This window comes from Manduca sexta, chromosome 27 (assembly GCF_014839805.1).
Source record: "Manduca sexta isolate Smith_Timp_Sample1 chromosome 27, JHU_Msex_v1.0, whole genome shotgun sequence".
Classification (NCBI taxonomy): domain Eukaryota; kingdom Metazoa; phylum Arthropoda; class Insecta; order Lepidoptera; family Sphingidae; genus Manduca; species Manduca sexta.
In genome coordinates this window covers 3,029,983-3,057,006 of record NC_051141.1, presented here as the reverse complement: position 1 = coordinate 3,057,006, position 27,024 = coordinate 3,029,983, and the positions used below count along the sequence as shown (strand labels likewise).

The 27,024-nt window shown below is 36.2% G+C and overlaps 2 protein-coding genes across 3 annotated transcripts in view; one reads left to right on the top strand and one right to left on the bottom strand.

Moving 5' to 3' along the window:
* The window catches only part of LOC115448541 (dendritic arbor reduction protein 1), a 69,325-nt gene extending 46,718 nt beyond the window's left edge, over positions 1-22,607 (bottom strand). Inside the window, exons 1-2 of one of the 2 annotated variants that reach the window (XM_030175995.2) lie at positions 22,004-22,607; positions 18,608-18,679 (exon numbers count right to left, since the gene is read on the bottom strand). In XM_030175995.2, the coding sequence (XP_030031855.1) occupies positions 18,608-18,679; positions 22,004-22,054 (123 nt within the window). In that variant the 5' untranslated portion in view covers positions 22,055-22,607. The other variant, XM_030175996.2, reaches the window with a different exon arrangement.
* Positions 1,837-4,255, top strand: LOC115448540 (sodium-dependent proline transporter-like). The gene has a single exon (XM_030175994.2). The coding sequence runs from the start codon at positions 1,947-1,949 to the stop codon at positions 3,711-3,713; it is 1,767 nt and encodes a 588-aa protein (XP_030031854.2). The 5' UTR covers positions 1,837-1,946; the 3' UTR covers positions 3,714-4,255.
* Positions 22,608-27,024: the final 4,417 nt, after the last annotated feature.

Here is a 27,024-nt window from a genome sequence, read left to right as displayed (position 1 = left end):
TGTTATATTTTAATTTAAATCAAACTTTTAATCGTATAAATTATTTTTGTTCTAAAATATCAATGCCTTTATTAATTATTAATTTCCTAACAACAAAACCCCATTACAGTTGCTTAGTCACAAAATTTTACAATTAAAAACAATTGTCCGCGCAACTTCGTAAATGTCTTCTTTTATCGGCTTATTATTGACATTCAACCGGAATTCCATTAAGCGTGTTTAGTACAAAATGGTCGATCTCCATTGCGACATTTTTACGACCTAAATGAGGACGATTTCGGCTTGGACACACTATAACCTTACTCTTAAATCGACATACAAAATCGAGCAAAATGATAACATAAACAAGTATGGTAGCCAAACGCATTGCCTCGTAAACAAAGCGGTAAACTCATAAAATATGTGGTAAGTATATAAAATGTTATAAACGTCGCCTGTTATGATCCCAACGGGCTAATGTGAAACAAGAAAGCCTTGTGGAAACATTATCAAGTGGAACGGGTCCCAGTCCTAGTCTAGTATCGGAATATATAAAGTGAAACCGCTTGGAGTTGTTTATCAACTGCAATTTCATTATTTAGCGGACACCTGCACCGGACCTTATCGACTATTATGGGAAAGAGCATCCACTATAGATATTGTACGCTATTGATTTGTAATAAGAATTGAATTAACTTGCTTAGAGATTTGATAGAATTTGTGTAGGTGTGTTGGTTGGCGAGTGCTTCGTTCTGACAATACCGAGCTTTTTCAAAATAAAAATCCTACACTTTTTGTATACATATTTATGATATAAGCTGGAACTCTCAAAATACAATGAGTAATAGAGATTTTTCAGCATTATAGAATTTATTTCAAGAATTCAAGCAACTGTAGTTATTTTTAATGCTTTTCAGTTACTTTTTAGTACCTAATTAATTATAATAATATTAATATTAATTATATATTAATGTTTAACTTATATTTTGAATTCAGACATCCTATCTCATCGGTGTTTGCCGACCATAAGTCATAATAAAGGCATCTATTTTAGGTAAGAAATTAAAATATTTTATAGTCAATTATCCACTATATGTGTATTTATAGACCAGGATTAATTTATTAATCCACACCGTAAAGTTGTGGGCGGCTAAGCCACAGCTAAATGGTAATAGAGGCTGTATAATGGTAAAAATTATCTTTAAATTATGATCGACGCCGAACGAAAAGCAATGATGTGCTATTATTTAAAAAATCCATGGAGTTAAGACTTTATATTTCAAAGGTCAGTTAAAATTAAATCATTAAGGGAGGTAATCAGAGAATTTTATCTAAGAGTTTAGCCAATGATCTCATTTTATTTGGCGACTTTGGGTACTCTCGGCAATATAGTCAATAATAGACAATATAGATTTAAGCAAACGCGACAGCGCAACTGATTTAAAGCGACTATAGATTGACACAACCAACCAAATATTTCATAAATGGTGCTTAATATGAAGCATTAATATAGAGACGGAGAATTTGATAAATCGAAGCAACAATATACAATTTACGAAGTCTCTCAAGGGACCGTCTGGGTTAGTCTCATCGTATTGTCTATTTTAGCCGCCAAGCAACGTGCGAGGAATTATTCCGGATTAAACAATATTTGAGGCTATTACTTTATTATAGATATAGTTTAGCTCGACATTGTATTCTAGTGCCACAGAGTGCTGAGTAATTGAAAGTTGTCAGCGGTATAGCTACTATTTAGAGGGACAGTGGTCTGCTTACAGCTCCAAGACTCTCTCTGGCCATTTAGACGTCAAAAATATTAATAGAAATATTAACAAAACTCATTAAAATTGATTGAAATAGGTTGATACAGGAGCATAAAGTAACGAATTATTTATCACCTTGGCCATGCAAAATGAAAATGTCAGTGTAACATACTTTATTAATCAGATACACAATACAATGTTGCAATGAGTCCACAAGACGCAAACGCGTGCCACTGGGGCTCTAGGCGCGTGTATATAATGGTGCTGCTGTGTCAAATCATTGGGACCAACACGTTCATTACGCTGCCGAATATCGCCGTCACGCACGGGACCACAGGATACATACTGAGCTACGTCCTTACCTACATAGTCTTAGGAATACCTCTACTTTACATGGAGTTCACTATAAGCCAGTTCACGACCCGAGACTGCCTGGAGGTTTGGAGAGCACGGGAGTTCCTTTCCCATATTGGATATATCCACATATTCTACCAAACAGTTATGATCATCTACAATCACATGGTGTCATCCTTCGTGCTGCACTACTTCCTGATAAGTTTCGAGAACCCCATACCGTACTACATCTGCGGCCGCTGGGCGACGAAAGACTGCGGCATTCTAGCTACAAACTACACAGTAAATCAAGATTGCATAAAAGAGAAAGAACCGACCAGCTATTGCGAATATATTTTCATTACATTTCCAGAATACCAATACTGGAGATATTACATACTAGGATCAGACGCGGATTACTTTCACATAGCCTGGCGAGTGTGCCTTGCCTCAGGTCTCTGTTGCGTCTTTCTGTTTCTGTGCTGTTTCAAGACGACCGACTCTATGAAGTGGTTCATGGCTGTGTTCACGCTGTACCCACTGCTGGGATATGTGCTGTTGATAATAGGCTCAATGATGCAAAAAGGCCTGGTTGTGATGTACGAAGAGGCTCTGGACTCGGACTTCAGTGTGTTTATGACACGGGTTCGCGCATCGAACATTATACTGATAGTGATGTACACGTTAAACATCGGGACCGGCATCTCGTTCAACCTGGCGTCGGGCACGTCGTTCCGCACGCCGTGCTACTCTAACACGGTGATCACGGTGGCGGTGTGCACTGTGTTCACCGTGCTGACGGTGTGCACGGCGGCGATGATGTCGTGTCCCTACGCGTACGAGCACGACATACCGCCCTACAGCACCCTCAAGTTTCCTATAGCGCTGGTTTTCGGTAAAACTCCTCGGTTTCTCTACGAGTATTCGCACAAATCTTTCTGGCTGATACTCATATACAGCTGTAACGCGCTGGTGGGATTGAGCACCAACGTCGTTCTTATTATAAGCCTTTTAAAACTGTTAATAAAGCGAAATAGAAAATTTTCCAAATACACTAGCGTGATTTGTTTCGTAATCGTTGTGGTCCTGTTCTTCGGGACGATTCCGCTATTAGGTGCTAGAGGTATCAATTTCTTCGTAGATTTTAAAAAGTACATTAATTTCATACCACTCTTCTGCAGCATCCTGGAGTGTGTCGTGTTTGTTTTGTGGTACGGACTAGATAAGTTTTCAGAAGACTTGCATTTCATGCAGGGTATACAACCGAAGGCTTACATGAAGGCATCGTGGGTCCTTTCGTGCGCTGTGTTAAGCTACGTATTCTGTTATGAACTTTACTATCAAAAGAATAAAGCTCAATCAGTCATGGGCGAGACGTTAGGCTGGTGGACGCTAGTGTCAGTGCTCGGCGGTAGCATATTACTAATGATAATCAAGTTATCCATAGCCGCTATAAAGAAAAGGTTTCGTAATGCTATTTGTTTGGATCCGACGTGGGGACCAAGAAGCGAATTGTTATTGCGAAGCAGGGCGATGTTTACAGCCCAGGCGATGACGAAAGAATATCTGTATCGCCAGTACCATCTGCAAGCCGGCATCATAGCACGACAGAGGAGGTCCAACATAAGAACCCAATGACCCGCGCCCATTGACACACAGGGCATGCAACAATAGCTTGCTTGGTGGCAACTTTCGGCGGGTGTCTCCAGCAACATTCAGACATTATCATTTATCACACGCTGATGGTAATGAGGTGATTTGTATCGAGATTTTTTAACAGCATTATGAGTCAGTGTACTTTATTGCGAGCTTTGGCTATTATTATTGAACTAATATTGGCTATTGCGTAATTCAATAAGATCGTGAGTCACCGCCAAACTTATTGTAATGCTCGTGTGTATAAAAGTATAAATTTATTTATCATTAATATTCATAGGAAATATATAAAAGATATTGTAATTTGTGACTCATTTATTTGCGCTAGGTAATAATAGAAAAACAAAGGAGACGTATATTTAATAAACTTGCAGGAATGCTATTTGCATGTTTCACGTTATGATTGTCTACATAACTTATGCATTGTATTTTCTCGATATAGTTGCGGTTATGTAAATGTTTCTTTTAAAAATTAATTTGTTTGTGGTTTAATTACAGCGAAATAAATCTATTTCATACAAATACCACGGTATTTAAAATTGATTTTATTTTTACTATTTGAACAAAACTCTCACGTAGGTATTACTTTTTATATCGTATTTTAGTGTTTGAAAAATCTAAATAAAAAAACACTAAAAGTGGTCGCATGTTTCTCGAGGCGTAGATAACAGTGCAATTCTAAACTTTTTACACGTCCGACAGGTACAGTCATCAAATTTATTACATTCTCGAAGGCTATAAAAAAGAAAGTCAACGATTTCCTCTTTGGCCCCTCCCGCGCGCGCTGATGTCCGACTTTTGTGAAGGAAAAAGATATTATTTAAAAAAGTGGCGCGCCAAGCTGTCTGCTACTAGCGTGGTGTCGCAAGTGCAGACTCGGTGACGAGCACACTACAATGCGACGCATTCAATAATGGTCGGAGGCGCATCGGCGCAGAGACGGTCTTCGTGCGTGCAGCGATGGATGTGCGCGTCATGCCGGTGTCGCCTCTCACGGGCTCGGTGTCGGCACCGCAGCGAGTCGCAGGCACGCCCGTTAACGTTCTTTAATCTACAGCTTCAATTTACCCACCAAATTTATTGTAGGTAAGTATATAACTAATTCCGCATGTATGATAACCGATTAAGTCGCTATACGTTAATTACCTTTCCATATCTCTATATCTCACTAAAACAGAATGAAGACATAAATCAAGTTAAAACATTAACTTATAACTATTTGCATAAAGTGGAGTATGAGTAATTTGTAAGTCACTTTCCTCAGCGATGTGGAATACAGGACGCAAAATGGTGTAGCCGAGTTATGTAAACATTTTGAAATAGTTATACAACAGTCGTAAAATTTCGCATATTAGAAAACATAGTATCAGCATTGGTTCAAGCATTCTTTATTTATAGAGGCAACGTATCGGCGAGTGTCGGTTGAGACGAGTGCAAATCCAGTTCGTGGCACATTGCGTCATACAAATGGAACATTTAGAATGTTTGACCCGACGTCAAGACCGACCACTAGCTCCGCAGCGGCGGCAGTCGCACCGACGAGCCCGCGTGAATTCCGAACATTATCACGACACAACAACATTACCCACCGCGCTCCGCACTGCATTCGGCGCTCTCCCGCTCAGCGCTCTCCGCGCAACGCTCAGCGCACTTCGCGGCTCCATAGCCGAGCCGCGGGCCGAGGCGCACGATCTCTTGTTTGTCATTCAATCTTGATATTGTGAAACATCAACATTTAGGTTTCTCTAGTCGGTCAAAAATCCACTCATTATTTGATATCGGCCGCTAGACCGCCGCGCCAGTGAGGAGGTCTCGCGTGCTTGCGTAACGAGCCGCTTTTAAAGGAAATGTTTTGATTAATGAAATCAAGATCCATTGTCGCTATTAATAAGCCCGAATCGGGTTTCCTAATCGCACAAATAACACTTGAAAACGGAATTCTAAAACGCCATCGGCACCATACATCTACCGCTATCGCATCGGCGCCACCTACACTTTTTTTACACTTAATGTGCCCATTCTGCAATTGCATAACGTGATTTAAGATGCTTTTGGAAAAAGTGCCGTCGGACGATTAATTTATTGGTTTTACGGCTGGGTCTAAAATGGACCCACAAGTGAGTACTTTAAACCGTTACGTATTGCCGTGTCAATAGGTTTGTCGATTTATTGGACTGATGATATTGATGGCTTGAGGAATTAACGCAGCGGCACGCCAGTAATGACTGAGGCGTGTGGAGTGCGCGCGGACAGTGGTTACAGCGCCGAGGGATACTCATGACCATAATGGCATGATTATACGTTTGTACTGTTTGGGAAGGTGTATTGATGAAAATAACCTGCGAAATTACCGCGCCGGCCGCCAACTAAAGTATCCTTTTCAATAATTCGTTCAAATCATCTTAAACATTCTATTAGGATGGATTTTCGGAATTTGTTAGTACTTTCTTGTTTTAGTCCGAAGGGATATTTTATACCACACACGTTGTACTTTGTGCTATGACATTAAATAAGCAGCGGCTGAGTAGTATTTAGAAAAAATATTTTTGTTTCATTGGTTCAGAAGCGTGCACGTGTATCATAAGTTATGCCAATCATACTCCATGACACCTCACGACGCGTTAAAAAGGCAGTGGGGGAAATTATAATCTGACTAAATTACATCAATGTATATTTACTAGTTTAATTGAAACAATGGTTGTCAACCAATCAACTATTAATAAGTTAAATCGAAAAAGATTTATATTATTTTACGCGTTGATGTCTAATATACACAGAAAATTTGTGATGAATTCGGATTCCTTTATGTCCTATTTTATATTATATGTCAGTTTTATAATTACCTTTATTTTTACTCTACATATTATACAAATTAAGATGATCATTTCCTGTATTAAGTATTAACACATAAGCTAATTTATATCGCGGTCTAAGTCTGGTGGGTAATATTTGAATATCTTATTCTAGTTTTTGAAATATATGGCACTACGGGTATTTACAGTGATTTAAGAACGTTTTTAGTTGAAAAGACTTTCTATGCAAGTGAAAATGCGTTCAACGTATAGTAACTTTACAAACTAAGCCAGTTCGTATCATACTGTAATCTGTAATAATATTATAAAGAGAAAATGTTTGTAACTATGTTTGTTTGTAGGTGCTAATCTCTGGAACTACTGAACCGATTTAGATTTTTATTTTACTAATAGGAAGTTACAATCCTGAGTGCTATAGGCTACTTATTATATCGGAAAAACGTTTTCACGCGGGCGGAGCAGCGGGAAAAAGCTAGTAATTTGTGAAGAGGTTTGGATGTTTGTTAGAAGATAACTCATTTGGATTTGAATGAAATTTGTCATAGATGGACACTTTTATGACAGGACCTGGTTTGTATGCAAGTGAAGCGAATACAGAAAGAGATTATCAAAAAATCTTTGACAAAATCCCTATAATAGTGTTAACATCAATATTGCAGATTATCTTGTATATCGTCGCATAGCCCTAACACAATAATCTCATTGTATATTCACATATATTATAATTTAGTTCAATTTTATATAAATTTATTGTTATATATTCATTATGTATATGTATATATTATACGGCTTTCCTCACCTTTGTCCTTTGAAACGTATGTCAGTCAATTATCACTTTAATATGTAAAACGAAGACAATACCAGTTTGGTTGGAAGATTATATTTTGGTAACGGTTTTCAAACAATATAGGTTTGTAATGATTCACCAATATGTGCCTTCACGCTTAACTCTTGGGGGTAGGCAGAGCAAGTGGTTAATGTAAACACTGGTGGATCGTTTGAATTTCTTGTTTAATAGCCTCTACTTGCACCCCTGTTCTATTCCCGGCAATATCTGACGAGGATATGATTATAATATATAGTCAGTGAGGTTTCGCATGAATAAGAACAACACCAAAGTATTGGTAGAGAATAACTTCAGCAAATCAACTTGAACATCAGTGTATTTATACACTGATGTTCAAGTAAGTACTTTAGTACTTAATTGCGTTTCAATGTGATTTTTATAGGAGCATCGCAAAGTGACCCACTGCATCTGATGGAAAATGAAGTGGGTTCCAATAGAATGTCGACTGACGAGAGATGATTACCCCTCGACAGTCGACACAATTATGCCGGCCTGTTGGAACCGGATATACACAGGCTGATCCCGGAACGTTCGACCCCTGAGACGCTATTTACATCGCCACCATCGTCTTACAACGGAGCTTGCATTTTGCTTGTATATGGCTGAGAAAGACAACGCGGTATCTATCTATGCAAACTCTGATTTATTGCATATCTCATTCAAAGGATTTTTATATAACATCAACGCAACATAACAAATCTACGCAAACTTTTGCTAAAATACATCCGAATATACACAATAAAAATCCTTTACTAGTTGTCATTTTAAACTTTAAAAACGTGACTGTTAAAAAATAACAAATGAAGGAAGGCTGCCCCCCTCCCCCGCGATTGTGGAACGGCATTTGAAGTCTCACGGCGACCGATAAGTCGTTTGAACGTGTCAATAAGAGATAACCAAAGCAAACAGTGAAGCGAAGGCGAGTCGATGACACACGATAACTGGGACGAGGAAGGAACGCGCAGGACGCTCGTCATTCATTCATTACATATTCAGTTATGAAAACTTGGGATTCGCGATGTTCAAGTGACATTATGTTATACTTCGTGTGGAATTTTCCATCTATTTGCTGGAATTTTAAAAGGATTTTCGTTGAAAAACGAATACATGTACTGATCATACGCACATATCATGAGAAAATTCTTAAGGAATCGGCCATAAGTCTAATATTGTGTGAAACCAACCTATATTAAACTAGAACAATTACAAAAGTGGGTAATAATATTTCAATATCCCCTCCTTTTACTTTTTATAAGTACATAGTCACTTTGTCAAACAGTGCTATGATCATACGTATATATTGGGACAATGGATAATAGACGGGAAGAAGCAAACGAACTGACTACTCGAAATGGAAGGCTTATCTTCCGTAGAACAGTGGTACCAACTCGACTGAATAAACCCATTCGTGCTGACAATAATACTTTATCAAGGTGAAAATCTAATTTCATTTTACCTAATAACCCAGCGGGATTATATCAAAGCCTCTAATAGTTAAAGTTCATAAGATTTCTAACTTAACCGCTTATAACCGTATTGTATAGATTTGAATCTAAGACAATCACTTCTCCTCCTGAGCCCCCACGATTTAAACGATGGTATTATCTACGATCTCGGAGTTAAAATATTGACGGAAAATGCTGAATACTCGCTGGAATAGCAACTGTTGGAACGAAAAAACATACTAATGTATTTACAGAATGCAAAATGTTAGTTGTATTTTTTAACAAAGCTGGGTACGAGCCTTTTCTTCTAAATATCTGTTTTAGTCTTTTGTCCAGCTCCGTAATCTAGTATATGTTCTATGCCTTTGCCAACTTCTTATTCTAATTTATTATATTATATATTTTAAATAATGTTAAGCTGTCTTGAAGAAAGCGATTTAAGTTTAATGTTCCATAGTATTTGTTTGTTTTCCGTTCGATTTTTACATTTGCTTTAGTTTCATTAATTCAATTTGTTTCTATACATTAGCTTCATAGCTTTCATTCCTCTAGCAATATCAGTTTTCAATAGGCATTATGATAATTTACCATCAAGTTACCAACTCGGCTGTGCGTAAGCATCTGCTATATTTCTATATTCATTCAATGGATAAAGGTCGCAATTAATATAAAGTCATGTCAATACTTCCATATATAAAAATAATTTCGTTGCAAATATAATTCAGCTTGCACATCTTAAACGGTTTCGCAGATCAGTCCTTAAACAGCGTTGCATAAAGGCGAAGGCACTCAAATATTGACACAGCAGACAGGCGGCGTAATTGGTGTTGCGGTGAGTACGGTGTACATCCGCTTCCAGTTTTCCGATGGCTTGCGAGGTGCGCACGGGCCGCGGCCGCGGGCGAGGAATGTGGCGGGTACCTGCCGGCAGCCGCGCGCCGCCGCGCACTGCCGCGGGGTAGAAAGCGCGAGACGAGCGAGATGCGGTGCAAACCAAATGGGACAGCCCTTTATACGTCACACGTGTCAGTCACACACTCGCTGCACACTCCACGCCGCTTGACACACATGTCACGTCACACGTGGCGCTTTGTCTCTCAAATTTAATTTTAACGTGCCCATTATTTTTTGATATAGATACCTATTTGAGAAGTTACATCTCAATCGTTTGTAACATATCTTAGTAACAGCGTGTATATTAATTATTCAACTCAGATAAACATAAGTTACACTATCAATGTTATAATCTAGATAAATTAACTACCAAATAAAAGTAAAAGTTAATTCGCGTCATTATTCCGCAAGTGTCAGCGTGAGACGAAATCCACGAACCCATCGAAAAGTAAAAATGCCATCGGTTCGCGAAGCAGTCGTTAGCTTTCCATTGAGCGGAAAAATGCACCTTGGAGCCGGTTTGTTGATACCTTCCGGATTCCCAACCTGCTACTCTAGGTCATCGTCGGTCCTCTCGCTCACTCCTATAAACCACGGCTGAGATTGTAACATCGATTTGGGGTCGCGTCGCCCTAACCTAGATTGCCCGTGCGCGGCAGAACACAGCCTGTCTGACTTTGTAGCCAGTCCTTTTTAAGTGTTCGTATGTCTATATTCAAAAGGTTTTAAATCAATATTTTGTGACATCTACAAGACGCGGCAAGTGGACGTAATAAAGCCTCGCGTAACAAAAGAAAAGGTATTCTCTGTAGAATGTCTAGAGTTTCAATTATGCGAAGTACGGAAAAGTTGGATAGACGTGATGACGCATCCACAAGGAATTTATTGTTAATATGAAAACAGGTATGTAGATTAATATATAACTATCTCGCATAATGTTTTTTTTCAAGTTTTTGTACAGTTATTTTATTAGAATATCACAATGAGATGATGCAAATATTGGAATCATTGTTAAAAATATAGAATAAAATATGTAGATAAGGTGGCTGCAAGAACCATACATTAAAACGTAATATTGTGTTTACTAAAATAATGAATACGAGAGATATATATATATATATATTTAGAGAGTATGGACGACGCGTATCTGCAGATAATATCAGCTCGAGTTACATCGTAAAGTGATAAGAGACCACTATATGAAGAGAAGTGATCTTGATGTCACAATTTCTAATTGTCTTTCATTAACTCTGCGAGTATGGCTGTGCATCGTGCGATCCCGAATTATATTCTTAAATAGGTTATAGTTTTGTATAATTTTGATTGAATTTTGTATTTTTTTTTGTATGTGTAATAGAGATGCGTTTTTAAAACATTATGGGACTTAGATACTGAATATATTTAGATTCCTCCATAGGTGATCACATAAGAAAAAGGGTAACAATACATTTTCTTTCAGAAGTGCTAGACGTTCCAAGAATATGAGCATGTGTGAACTAAGGTACAATTTCAATAACTGAACGTGATTGCATATCTATCAACAAGAATCGACCAGAAGTATTACAGGTTTATTTAACAATTCTGCCCTTTTATATTCACAGCGCGTTTGTATCATTGTGAAGGAAACTTCTTTCAACATCTTGTAAAACTATTTGTGAACGTGGATTGATGTAATTTATTATGCATATAATATTTCCTATTTACAATGTTGAAAATGAATGGGTTTTTACACGGTACCGATAACTCTAAAATATTATTAATAAAAAATGATAGTAAAAAATAATAGCCATTGAAATGAGTCATTCATAAAGAGATGATGTAAGTTTATGAGATGCATTTGAATTATTCTCGATCTCGGCACACAGCGCGAGTTTTCCGCCTTCCTTGTTCTGTAGAACCTGTAGCGCCGAGTGGGAAAGGGACCGCGATACATGTCGTGTGCGAGATTATGTCGACGCTGCGAGAATCAGACGCCGGCGTAACATTTCAAACGGCTTCTCTCGTTAGCGAACAGTTATTTTGAATTATAGATTAGAAAATATTGAGATATATTCTTTCTACGCTATTATATTACGGCCATGAATCTTTAAATTCTTTAATAAAGCTTTTGTATTCAATAGAAAGTTGTGAACAAAAAATGCTATTGGCTAATTGACAAAACGTATTCGCTGATGAGTCAAACGACAAACATTTAAACCGTAAATAGTTATGGAGGACACACATTCTAAGTAACCGAAGTGGAGTGAAGTTTACTTATTGATATGCGGCGATAACTACATATACGTACTTACATATCTATCACTTACGTGCTGTACGGTCAGTTTTCGCGTAATTTACCGTTTTTGCAACTTTGATGACGTTTGCATTATGGTTTGTTATAATTATCGATAATGTAATTTTTATATGATGATAAGCAACAAGCGTTACTATTGAATCTGCACTATGATAAAATTGTAACGAAATCATAATTCCTTAAAACGATTGTTGATAATTTTTTTATAGGTAAGGATTGGCTGCCGCCACAAGGAGTAGTTGACAGCATTTCACAGATGTGAAACCTGTTATTTTAAGCAATAAATAAATGTGTTTGAACTTTTTGTATATCTCATTTATTGTACGACATTTTTATGGCGTAAAAGAAGTAACGCAAAGTATCATAAAATGAATCAAAATTGTTAAAAGGAAAACGAAAATGTAACTCCGCTAAAGTTCCTTGGAGGGATGATATAAATTTAATGGTCCCCGAGTACTCATAGAAACAACATGACCAATACAATGGAATCTAACAAATACATCGACAATCGTGATTTTGACCATCGATATTTGTGGCGAACAAATACTATACGTACTTATACACATGTAATGGCATAATCGATCAAGTATTGAGCGCGATCATTGTGCTCGTCAGCTGGACCGTGAATCCTGTCACTGTGACCCCCCCTCCTCCCGCCGGCGCTCGCGCACCGCGTGGTGTCCCCCTCACATGAATCTCATTTAAGTTTACGCAACTGAGTAAAGCCACTGAAGTGTGTAATGTTATTAGGCAAGGGTGAACACGTTGAGAATGATCGGATGTTTTGATTGTGAATTTTTATTGGATGAGGCTCTGGTCTAAAAATATTGCGGGAGATAGAGGTTTGACGAACGTGGAAGCACATTGCATTTTTTGCGACTCTATCAAAGGTCTATCATATATTAGGGTTGTAATCGTATCAACAAGAGAATTGTCTGCATGAAAAGCCTCAGTATACGTGTATATAATATTCAGAAATTCCTTCGAAATTATTCATGAAACCCATTTATAAAATGCAAAATAATTTTAAATACTACCTATAATTTTTAAAGAAAATCCAAAGGAATTCCAGGTTCAGGAAGGATATTCACATTGTATAAAACTCATAGATGGATGGGAACAATGGCTTGTCACAGTACGAGCAGCTAATGATGCGGTTAATGTTTTACACTGAGCTATGAAACGGCGTGTAAAAACCGTGCTACGTGTATGATAATATAGTTAATTAAGAACGTGCGTGTTGTAGGCACATCCGTCTACGTAATTTTTGTTATACAAAATATTTCTTTTAGTAGAATTGCATTACGCTACGGGCATATTAAAACACAGTTAAGCTACGTTAATACTGGATGACCACGAAGGCTGCAGTCTTCGAAACGTCGAGAGAAAATTGATCTAAAAACCGCAATAAAATCCGCAAAATAATTTTATGCTAACAATCGCGTAAACATAAGAAATTATTATGTTTATCCTGTAAGATGTTTAGAATGAATCAACTGTAAAAGAGTTATTTGTTTTATTCGATCCGTTCACGAAGATTTATTTCCGAAATCATTTTTGTAATGATATCTATTAAATTTGAAAGGAAAAGAGTGTGTAGATAATTTAAATTTTATAATAGAATATTATAAATAAGGCACCGCGCAAACGCGGCAACTTGCTGGGAAACATACTGAAATGTACTGAAGCTTCAAAAACTTCACACACACGAGCAGGTTGCAAGAGTTGTGTGTTGTGGTCATAAGAAACACAATGATTTACTACCACCAAGTTACAATAAAATATTAGCGTATCAGGCTAGTATTTTTCACAATTAGGAACTATATTCCAGCTGCGAAAACCATAGAATTTGTACACGCAATATCTAGAAAATACACACAGTTGAAGTTTGTAGATTACATGTAACAGTGAAGTGCCTCACGGTGCCTCGGAACATACTGTTGGAAATTACATACAAATAGTATAGTTGTCCTTCAGCACACCGCTCATAAGTGATTTTTTAATATACGAAAGACATTTCGGCTTTCCACGGGCATTAGAGTTATGCTCAACTACCATATTGAATGTAAACTAACTTGGTCTGAATCGCGATGTGTCAGAGTACTACTACATTGGTGTTTTCATGTAGTTGTTATAAATCATATCAGTAGCCCCGCCACGCTGGTTTCGATTCGTGAATTCACATGAATTATGTCTTTAACATGCCATCCGTAATCGTATTCATTTTAGCAAGACAGTACAATGGCTGTCAGAAAAATTGCAATATACTTGCAGGAAATGGTCATATAAAGACAGACAATGAAGTCAGAGAATCATTAGTGTTTGTAACGTAATTTTAGTATTATATTATTGTTCATAATCAAAATGTTGGCATGCATCAGTGCCTGCGACCTAATAAAGGCAAAACTTGTGACTTCCTTGATGCGGTCGAATGGCCCTGGTGTTACGCAGCTATGATCTGAACTTGGGCAACTGCGCGTACTGCCGTAGTTTATTACTTATATTCATATGGAACTTTATTTTAAGGTATTTTAATCAGTTTTATATTCAAACTCTCCGTATAAAAAAATAAAAAATAGTTGGAAAAACAAATTAATGGAGGTTATTTGGTAAGAATATAAAATGAAGTACAGTTTTCGAGTTTGGGTGTATAATATGATTGATAAGTAACGCACTTTATTAGGCACCTATATAACCCGTGAGGTGTAGGCTATCCTTTATTCTAGGAACCGGATTTTATAGGAGAAACCATGAACAGTAATTATTAAGAATAATTCTGAATAAACCTTATGAATGTTTTGTCTCAATTCCGGGAAGAAAGCGAACCATTAGTTAACACCCGTTTACTGAAGTCGTACTTCATTCCGCCGGAGGTATCCATTTAACAATTCACGCAAACCGATCCAGTTAGGTGTTATCACCGGTTTGATTGCAACGTTTATCGGTACGCAAAAAAACCAGCTTTCCATTCATCGTATATTTATATTCAACACAAAAAATTCGGTTCGTCCGGCATGTAATCGCGTTGCTGATAACAACTCACGCTCTTCTATTGTAATTAAACAATTTCCTTATATTCATTTTGCAAGAATAGTTTTTATTTGTTTGCAAGTTCCACTATTATTTCCGCCGTACTGTGTATTTTATGTGTAAGAGATATTTGTCCGATATTTACTCTGATCTCAGGGCTTCTGTCGATTTCAGTTTAGGTAAATACGTTTACGACCAGCATTTTCACTAAGTCTATAAAAGACTTAGACATTTCTTCTCTAGGATGTTAGATGTAAATTACCGTTTTATGACATTACTCGATGCCTCTTTAACTATGTATAGTATGCTTAGTTGAAGTTGTTTTAGGAAGGCACGAGCAAATGTTTCCCAAAATGTATTATTCAAGATTGGGTATATTAACATTCTTAGAATTTACTCTATTAAATTATATTATTTCCATTACTTAAATTACATAATCCAAAAATTGAAAATACTGTGGTCTACTAATGAGGATATAGAAGTAAGATTATAATTAGTTCCTGAAAAAATAATTCGCAAATAAATTTCATAAAAATCAGTACAGTAGATTTTGAGAAAATCTTTAACATGCAGACAGGCAGAAAGGGGTACCTTATTTTATAATATGTATAGATAAAGAATATGTCACATAGAGCCGTCGCGGTCGCCGCCCGACTTCACTGGTTTCGCCAAACAGCGCTCGGCACTCGGCACGACGCTCTATGTGAGATATATTCTATTTTAATTAATATATTATAAACTCGTCGAAATTAAACTTATTACCAAGGCGTAGTAACTAAATTAGAAACAAAGTATAATTCAGGCTCCATTAAATGACAGTCATACGATAGACAGCCTATCAAAGACATGACAAAAAGCACAGTGAACATGAAAGACCAAGCGTGCGTGATCCGTCCAACACATTGACTAGCGCGGTATTCCAATCAAATATTATGCTTAAATCGTTTTAATGAACTAGCTTCCTAACAAGAACAGTACAAACGTGTATTACTCGGTATTTCACTCGTGAAAAAACATTTATCGGAATAAAAAAACATTATGCCCTTTTCTGAGAAAAATATTTTGTTATGTATAAATGGTTCGTTATGTACTTATACTGCGTGCGCAGTAAGTTTTCTGATATGATTCCTGGCTCAAATCCCGAGTCGGGCCAAGTGATATTTGGGTTTTTTTATTCACTACCTGCCGAAGTCTGGAATTTTGGATATAGCAATAGGCGCGCTCCTGTCACATAATGGAACCATAAAAATAGGAATAAAATATTGGGCGGAACACATTTGGCGAGAAGTGCTAGTCATGGTTGTATCTCTGCCTACCCTTTCGGGGATAAAGATGTGATGTGTGTATATGTATGTCCATACTACTTACCGAAGAAAGTATCGAAAATAGCAAGAGTGATGTGACACATTGCAATTTACAGCTATATATAAACGTATTCACTGATTTTATAACAATAATGTCATGAGCACGTAAAGTCCTGCATTTTCCTTTGGAGCTAAAAAAACCAGGAGAACACAAAAATATTAGAGGACAACTGTGTATTCACATTATTGTGGCAGTGGCAACAGAGTGAATTATTTAAGTACTAAAACCTACAGTAATAAACAAAAGCTGTCTTAGCACATCTAATCTATGACTCCCCTAATCGATAGAACCGTTGGACCGCATGCAGTGGCATCGATTGGAGAGTAGCAGAAACTTATGAAGACACAAACACCTTCTATTAGAAATAGATAAATTCTTATTATATTTTCAACAATTTCCGTTTTTTTTTGTAACAAATCATTTATTCTGTGTTTATTTTTACATTTCTCTCAAACCGAAATAACGAACAAGAATTAGTGGATTATAAATATTGATAAGATTGTTACTAATAACAAGAAATATAAAATCATGTTTCTACAATATATAAAATGCCAGATCTTGTACCACTAAGATAAAGAATTGTCCATCATAACAGTATTTTTGTTCCAGCATTTGTTATTTACGAGAGTTGCGCTTAAATAACTATCTGAGTAACATGAAACCGAGTCGCGTCTGCTAGAATTTCGGACATATTTATGAGCTTGTAATAAGCGAAAACGAATAAATTTCGTGGGAAAAACTTGGATTTTATTCATATTTAGCTTGGGACGGCGCGAATAGTTGTTACAAATTTATTTATTCGAGTGTTTATGACAGCCCTAATTACACCAATATTTTACGCCATTATTTTTATAGTTCACAAATAACTACTTTTGCGATAAAATTTGAAGTAGCATTACTACACTATGTCCATGTATAGAGAAGACTTCACTGCTCTGGATTAAAAATACAGTCCAAAAAACATTAACCATCAATGGGTACCAAACAACAATAAGTCAATTAAAATAATATTTTGATTTGGGGTCATCGATATTCGATCTCCTGTCCGAAATTGCCCCATATAGTCAATTCCCATGCATTGCATGGTTTGTGACCCCTCACAATGGTGGCTCCGCACGTTACGCACCGTGTAAATTGTTCTAATCTGATCATTATTCCGAGCTTTCATGCCCTTTTTGGTTCTAGTGAAGTGTGAATTAACATTATACATACAAATAGTTGTAGGTTTTTTTTACTTATGCTAAGTATTTAAATAACAGGGGATGGAAATGCAATACGAAAAGACTATTTAAAGAAGTAAAATCAATTAAACATTTCGGTAAACAAAGCAAGGGTTTAAATATAACCGCGCATTTTTTGCAAATTGATTACTAAAGATCCACAAATAATATTTGATGTATACAAATAGATATACATATTTTTCCGACGTGACAATGTTATTATTGTATACGGCATACCAATTAGCTGGAACTATCACCGAAACAATACCTTGATGAATTGACTCGATATTAGCTTTTAATACCAGTAAACAAGGTTTCATTTAGGGTCATAATAAAATTATATAGGTTAAACAATGTCTCATTGGGGATGTTTTCATTCAAAGCGTGTCCGCTTTGCCCCGCGCATCGAATATTTGTAGAGGACTTAAATATTTATTTGATATTGCTATAATTATAACGTCTCTTGCTAATATTGTTATATTTACTATTGTTTCTTAACTGATCAAATTGTAGCCTTCTGAAGGTTACCATAATGGCTTGGTATATTGTTTGATGTTTATTGGTGTGACTATTGCGAAAATTTGAATCTATACTATTTCTAAAGACGAATCGTTATAAATTTGTCATTTTGAAATCTTATATACGATTAGAAAAAATATAAATCAAAGAATATAGATCACAGTTCTCCTTAATAGAGTACTGCAAAACGTACGGTTCATTTATCATTATTGACAAAAGGTATTTATTATGAAATATTTGACAATTATTTTTTTATCCAAAAAAATGTTTAAAATACAATTATTTTATTATCCATTGCATTATTTTAGTGAAGCGTCGAAAATTAATATAAATTATTAGAACACAACAATTCGATGAAATATTTTTTAAAGATCTTAAATCGGGCATTTTACCCAATATTGATACGTGGGGTATTAAAAATAAGGTCTAAAAGTATGTATAAGCACGTACCTGCATCTGAAACCAAGAGTCGAGGATCCCGGCGGCGTGTGGTGCTCCCCAACGGCCGCCGCCCGGGACAATCTGAAAACAGCATTAATTAAAACATTTTTATAGAGGAATAAGATCTTGCTAGTGGCATCTGCGACATGACGCCCATTTACTGGGTAAATAATAGCCTATAGCACTCAAGGAGAAAACGTGCTCCCTATTTGTGAAAGAAATTTCAAAATCGGTTAAGTAGTTTTTGAAACACAAAAAGTCGTTAAAAATAAACATACATATATTTTTCTTTGTAATATTAATTTTGAAGAGAAGTACCAGCCACCTGACTATAAGAGATCTGTGTCGCGTTAAAGCATTTTTGTAACAGAAACGAGAGTGATCAGACAATTATCAAGAAAAATCTAGCACGAGCGGGTCACCTGATGCTAGATGTTCACTTCATTCAAATATCTAGTACTAGAGGTGACATGTGTACTGTAACATTATGAAGGGAAAGGTGACGCGCGAGAGGTAATCGCGTCGTATTTAACTCTGATCTAGGATCCTAGATTTCTACATAGTAATTATTTTTGGCATATGCAGTACAATGGTTAGATATTGCTGGTGGTAGGATACATTTTATATCCGCCCGAATAGCGACTACCATACACAACGTGTTGAAATCCGCCATATGAGCCCACGTAAGTGTGCCGCGTTTCGGGATCAGCGTGTGTATGTCCGGTTCAAACAGGCCAGCGTAATTGTGTCGACTGCCGAGGGTTAATCATCTCTCGTCAGTCTACACTCTATTGGACTCCACTGCACTTACCATTAGGGGCAGTGGAGTCACTTTGACGTGCAGATATAAGATAAATTTAGTATCGTTTGTGCTTCTTCTACTGAAAAACACGTTGTATCAAATTCTAGTAAAAATTGCGATTATGGTTTAAAACATAAATAGAAAAACTTAAGTTAAACGTCTATTACTTTAGAATAGGTGCTTAAACATTACTTAAAATATCAGCTAGAGGGACCTAAATACGAATTAATATTGCTAAATTGCATTACGCCGGCACGGCTGTGACCTCAACCATCTTTATACTAGAAGTCAACTATGAACCATTTACAGGGTTACTATTATTATAATTATTCATTGCAATATCACACAAAAGGGACGTTAATTGAATATAGGTCACCGTTGGAGTAGTAGCTAGCTCGTTTAAAGTTTACATCACAAGATGACTGGACGTTTCTTCGGATTCTACCGGTTAATTCGCAATGTTGGTAGACTATATGACTGCTTATACTTCCATCAACAACTGTCACTATCGATAATAGTTAAAATTATTATATATTAAAGAACAGATGACTTGAAACAACCAGGTGGGCTTAGCGTTTGCGAAAAAAATCTATAGTTTTAACTTATCCGATTTTAAAGGTATTCATTAATTAAAACTTTGGATTTGACGTTAATCTACAAAGAATACTGTGGTAAATCATTCCAGTTTTAACGTGTCAACTAAACCGGGATTTTTCCCAACAATATTTGTTATTAATTGATGATTTCTCTCACTACGTTAACAGAAGTAAAAACGTATGTGCTTTATTTAATAACGTTATGTCAAAATGAATCTTTATATTATTAAAATTAGTGCAACATGTTTCGTTTGTTACTCACATTGTTTAATGAAATGTACATTCGCTTCGCAGGGGTTAGCTGATATGGTCTATTCGTCAAAAGTATTTTACGAGGGTCAGTGTTTAATAACACCGCTCTTTGACATTACATTTCATTACTATCAGCTTTTACGCAATTAAATACCCATTACCATTAGCTTGTTGATTAAACGAAAGTGTATCCTGTTTATTTTTGGATACACAAAAAATAATTAATGCAAGTGAAATGATCGTTTTAGCATGTCTGAAAGTGGGACAAATATAATCTAATTTATGCATTTATTTTTCTAACAAAAATACCTCAGAGATTATTATTTAATAACATAAATCTGTATTATTATTTAGTTCGTGTAGAAAAAAATACATTAACTTCTCAACGATAGTATTCCGGCGGCACCGCTCGTACGGTTTGCGTCGTAAACTCGTGTGTAATGTGGGATTAACGGATAACAGCGGGAAGAGGGCTGATTCTAATGAATTTTGACGTTAAAAGCGTGGGCCTGAAATGAAAATGTGGGCGTAAATAGTTTTCAAGAGAGCTTTAGTAGCTGACCGAATGAAGTACTTTTAAATTAATACTTTTATCAGTTTTGGTGTAGGGATGCGGTCATACGTTTAACGTTAAATAACTTATTGTTTTGTATTGTTCCTGTTTTCAGGAACACTGAAACGGGTTAGATTGAAAAATATGTATACATAAAAATAACCGCATTTTTAATTTATTTATTTAAAATGTTTCCACTTTCCACTTTATTTTATTGTTATTATTTAGTCTTTAGTGCATTATTCAGTTACAAATTATGCAGCATGAGTAACAAGTTTCGAAGTAAGTAATGAAAGAGAAGACATTAGCCGTCGGGCGGCGTTGATGTCTTTCCTATGCACCACCAGAAAGGAGGTCTTTTTTACATAACTAATTAGTGTTTAATGTAAATTTTCAGTTTTTTCTGCTTAGCTATAGAATAATTTATGAAGTAATATTTAGAAAAAAGTTTATGTCTTGCTCGCAGACTTATAACATATTTTTTTAATAAATAAAAAGAGCACTGAATTTATTAATAATATGACTTATTTATATTATTTTTGGTAATAACATAAATTTTACTCACCACAAATCACATATAAAACACAAACGCGTTATTTAGGAATAATATAATTGGGAAATTTTAAGTAATTAACTTGAAATAAAGTAATTTTATTGAATTATGTCCACGATCAATATTATTCCACTTTGCGTGATGTTTTTCATATGACGAAACCTTGTTTATGCCCGAATGTAAATATGCCTAAAGAAAATAACCCTACGAGCGCGATTTGAGTTTGTGCATTATATACTGCATTTAACGAATCACACCGTTATTTATAGTACACCTTCATAAGACGATGATCATTGAACAGTATCTATATTGTAATTAGCACAAGTTTTCCGTGGCACTAGCGTAGAGTTCGATCTAATGAGACCATTTCGTCTCGGTGAGTGTGCAGGCAAGATAGATTTTTATAGTGAAATATGTACAGAGCGGAATTAATATGTGTTTCACGTAAGTATGTACTTGTGTGGTGTCCAAATACTTTCTACAAACCGAATGATAGCGCATGCGAGGGTCTGTCTCTGAACAGTAGCAACACACTGACGTTCCGGCACTAGATAAGCTTAAGGTTCACCGCGGAGCCAACGGCGCAGTGCAAAGTTCGCACAGAGCCAGTGGGGGAGTGACAGCGTGACACGAAGGCGGGTCGCGGTACCTGGTCGCCCACAAGGTCCTCGGCCGCTCTGATCGCGCAGCAGGCCTCCATTCCCGGCTGGGGCCGGGTGTGCGGTCGCCTTGGTGGCGTGCGGTGCAGCAGGGACGCCGCTCGCCGCGAATGTCCGTATGCCCGTGCGCGGTCGTGCCGGTGTGACAGTGTCGCGGACTGGTGCTGTCGCCGTGTCGCGGGTGTGCGAGGCGCGGTGTCACATCGCGCACGCCTGCGCGCACTCACTGCGCGCAACCGACTGCGTGCGTGATATCGCTCGGCCCGCGACCTCCTTCGCGGGGTTGCAATGAAAGTGATTAGGTTCTTGCGCTACTGATAACGAGGGCTAGTTTTCGTTTCAAAAACGATTGTGCACTAACTGCCGTGTACGTGATAACGCACCGACAGGTCATTTGTGATTTAATGAAAATACACTTTTATCTTGGTGACTTACTTACCTATCATATCAGTCGTATGTATTTGGATCTATAGGTATAACATTTTAATGTAGCAGGTAAATAACACGCGATATCTTATATATTAGTACAAATACCTACTTGTGTAGGAATACAAAGTGTTTTTCTTTTTTGTATTGTTGGATGAGCCTTTATTATATGAATTTAAAAAATATATATTTCTTTTTTAAATGTGCACAAAATATATTATTATTATTCAGTCTAGTTTAATATATATTCTTGCAACCGTAGTTAAGAAAATTTAATTTATAATGAGATTGAAAGGAATGTCAATAATTGTGGACACATTATTGTTCCTTTTTTTATAATTGTGAGCAGTATTTAGGTTTAGTTCATGGAGAAATTATATCGAACATTATATTTCTATGTATTCAAAAAAATATTTTTATTGTTTAAAAGGGGTTTTCCCATATGTGTCGACGTTACTCCCGTTAGTACATAATTTAATAACGATGCTGATTACAATTTATACACAACACTAGATTAAAAGCGTATAACATATTTATACCAATCAGAGTCCAACCTGGAACGTCTAACATAATTGCTTTACAATACTGTTTTGTATCTATTATTCCTTTAGATAACGTAAGCACCCTTCTAGAGTATTTTCGAATCCAGTTTTAAGAGGTGAGTATGAGTGGCGAGGGATCCATATAACACAATTCTTGGTGGCGTTCTTTTATGTAGAATCTAATTATCATTAAAATAATTTGTAGACCGTATTTATACATAGAAGTTCCTTTATGTTGTATCGGGTTCCCATTGCCTCTAATGAGTATATACCATTTTTTTATTGCTTTGAATGATGAAACGAGCTTGCCGTTAGCCTGATGGTAAGCGATACGACCGCCCATGAACATTAGAAACACCATCCAACACCTTGAACTACAATATTGTTTGGTATTCCACTGCGCTCGCCATCCTGAGACATGAGATGTTAAGTTTTATTGTGTCCAGTAGTTACTGGTCACAATGTCCTTCAAACGAGCCACCGTGGCTACACACTGGTCCATGGCGACAGAAAAGGCGGATTCTTTCCTTTCGCTTTTAATGTTTTCGCATTAGCCCTTATCCTTACATGGGGTCAGTGCAATACATTTTTACAAGCATATTGCAATAACATTCATCTTAGTTTAGCAGCAGACGACTGAGTCACCTCGATCCCTACTAAAGGACCTAGTCCATTATCAGCTATAGCAACGCTTACCAAAAATTAAGAAACGACAGTGGGTAGCATTAAACTGCGATTGTTACTTAAGATATATATTAAGTTGCATATGAGGTAGATATTACACTGGATAAGGTGATTTAAAAGCACTTATCTAAACACTAAAAATATTTTATCATACGTACGTCGATCCAAAGTGTTCTTTGCAAAAATCAAACTAAAAATTTGAATGGAAATACAACTAATCGCGACACTGAATCATCTAGTAGCCAATAACGTGACCATGCCCCTTTTTTTTGAAAACTAAAATCTATTTCTAAATACCAAGATCCGGTTCTTGGATTATATCCTGTTACATTTTTATGTCTGTATGACGAGGCGAGCGGCGCGTTCGTCTGAATTAACTTTCCTGCCTACCCTTATAGGATACATGCGTGTATGTAACACGATACAGAATTTTGATACGAAACTCTATTGAACTTTAAGTTACAAGGCTTTGTGTGCCATAGAACACTATTGTCATTTTACATACTTTTCTCAGTATGGTAGGTGGTAAACGCTGGTCATTTGGAAAAGGCTTTTCATAGGCGTATTATCAGCATTACCGGGCCTAGGTTAATAATTTCTTATTTTTACGTGAATGTTAGACATCGAAATGAAATATATTTTTTTTTTATTTTTTCGACGTTTTTTATATTATGATTTTCACTCGACGTTTTCAAGACTACGTAGCCGTCATGGTCACAGGGCCGACTGAGGTGTCAGTCGTCCGAAAAGTCTACGCTACAATTACCCGTGAGTCAATTTACGAAAAGGTTGCGTATATTGACAACCATCGATAGGAGTATCAAGCAAAGTCTCAATCAAGGACATTATATTAGGAATACACCAGTTACCATTTTTTTATACACAGACTCTTTTCTGTTCCGAAGATAAAATGATAAAGTTTGACGTATTCAAATAAGTAGACTCTGGAATTAGACAGGGTCTAGTCAGAGTCCACAGTCTTACTAAAATGTTTCCACTTCTACAATCAGTATCATTATTTGTTCTTTTCTGTTTCCGTAGAACAATAGCGCAATTACTGGTAAAAAAAATATAATATAAGTCAGTGGCGTAGCACGAGCTTTTGCCTCCCCATGCGGGTGCAAAATTTACTGCCAGTAGGCAAGACGGCAGCAAAATAAAATTAAATGGAATTTGTATAAAACCAAACCAAACGCCACGCGCCCCCGCTCTACCCTCCAATACCTTAAAATAACAAACGACAAAGTTTGAATTCAACCCCTTTGCTAGTGGGATAGTGAAATATGTAACCACTGCAATGTTTTCATAGCCATCACTTAATTTATGTCTTATCTATCTGTCTTTATGGCATATAAGCCATATCGAGTGAAAATTTAAAAGCAAATTGCAATTGTGGTTTTTCAGAATCAAATACCATTATTATCTGCTCTGAAAGTCGAATATATATAGTTGAACTATGACAATAAGATATAGACGACTCAAACACTACTCGCTAGTACAAGATTAATAAAAATATATTTTAAAACACAATGAAATATATTCATTTATTCAGTTTTATTTTTATTGTTTTACATACTTCACATTCCTAACCAACTCCGATTAGGTATCTGGCATAATACTAAATTCCGAGACGAGTTCATTCATCGTCGAATTTAGAGTCAAGTTTACAATAATATACTTAAATAACTTAAATAAAATAATTCATTAGCAAAATAATATAATATTTTAACCGAAAAAAACGAAGGAGGTTCTCAATTCGAAACGGATTTTTTTTATGTTAGAACACGCATTACTTTTAACAGAGTGGACTAATTTTGATAATAATTTTATAAATGGAACTGGTGGTAGGTCTCTCATATGTGAGAGTCCGTCTGGGTAGGTACCACCGTGATGTCTATTTCTGCTCCCCAACAGCAGTGTGTAGCCACGGTTGTGTTCCGGTTTGAAGTACATTTTAGCCAGTGTAACTATTGGACATAGTAATACTTAACATCTCATGTTTTAGGATAGCGAGCGCAGTGGAATATCAAACAATACTTTGTAATTCAGGGTGTTGGATGGTGTTTCTACTGTTTATGGGCGACCGTATCGCTTACCATCAGTCGCATGGCAAGCTCGTTTCGTCATTCAAAGAAATAAAAAATAGGACGGGAGTTAGTCTCATAAAAAATTTGAACAAAAATTCTAGCCCTAATAGAAAATAATAACATTTAAGAATAAAAATTAAACAACCATTTTCTACGTGTCTATTCCAGTCATACTTCATTATTTTTAATACAATATTTATATCGATGATATTTATCTATACCCTCTACCTTTTTCATTATCAATTGCTTTGATCATCTGTCTGGCGTCACGTCCAGATCATGAATATAAAAATAAGTCATCGCAGAATTTAAGTTGAAACAATTCTATGTAACATTCACGTGATTATATAAGATTGGTAGGCTTTTTGATGTTACTGTGGCTAACTTTTTTATGTCTTTTGAAACACCGTATTTTCGAATAAAATACCATATTATTATGGCATTAACTATGATATTTGAATATTTTACTATACTATTAATAATTCTTTTTCCTACAAATAAAATAAATGCGAATATATTTAAACGTTTTGGATGTTAGCAATAAACGCAGAAACAGCTGAATAGTTTTGAATGAAATTACCACGTCGATGAACCTAGGCATGGAAAATAATACATGTCTTGACAATTCTAGCATCTAATATTTACCGCCACTTGCGTATAAATTATTCATTATAAATTGACATGATTTAATAATTTTAATTTCATTTCATTATGAATTGACCATAATATTATTAAGACACACGCAAGCAATAAGTAACAATAATCACTCTTGCGATTCACCAATTTATATTGAATGTTAATATGCACTTTTATTGATATTCCACGTTTTGTAGTCGCTTTCATGTCTTCAGAGGTGAAGTGTGATATCCCACATACGCTTCGAAAATTAAAAGGGTCATCACAGTCATCTTAGATATTTAAAAATGTTATATTTACTGCGTTTAAAACATTTGTGTACGTACAGGTGATTTGGAGTAAGTAAATGAAAGTGAGTATTAAACAGTTGTATAGCTCAATAGCACAATATCTAAATCACTTTCGAGTATGAACTATCGCTTATTATCGCAACAGACTCGTTCGGAACAGGTCAGATCGCAGCCGATGTATTAGACTCGGAGCCGTAACACTTCGAAGCTACATTGTGGGACCGGAGCTTATTCGTATAGAAGGAATTAAAAAAAATTAGGCGAGAAAATGTAACGAGCATCGAAGAAATATTGTAGGTTTGGAATATATTAGAAAGAATTTTATGTAAAAAATGGAAACTTAGTT

Coding starts and splice junctions, on each gene's coding strand:
- LOC115448540 (XM_030175994.2), top strand. CDS start 1,947: ATGAGTCCACAAGACGCAAACGCGTGCCACTGGGGCTCTAGGCGCGTG.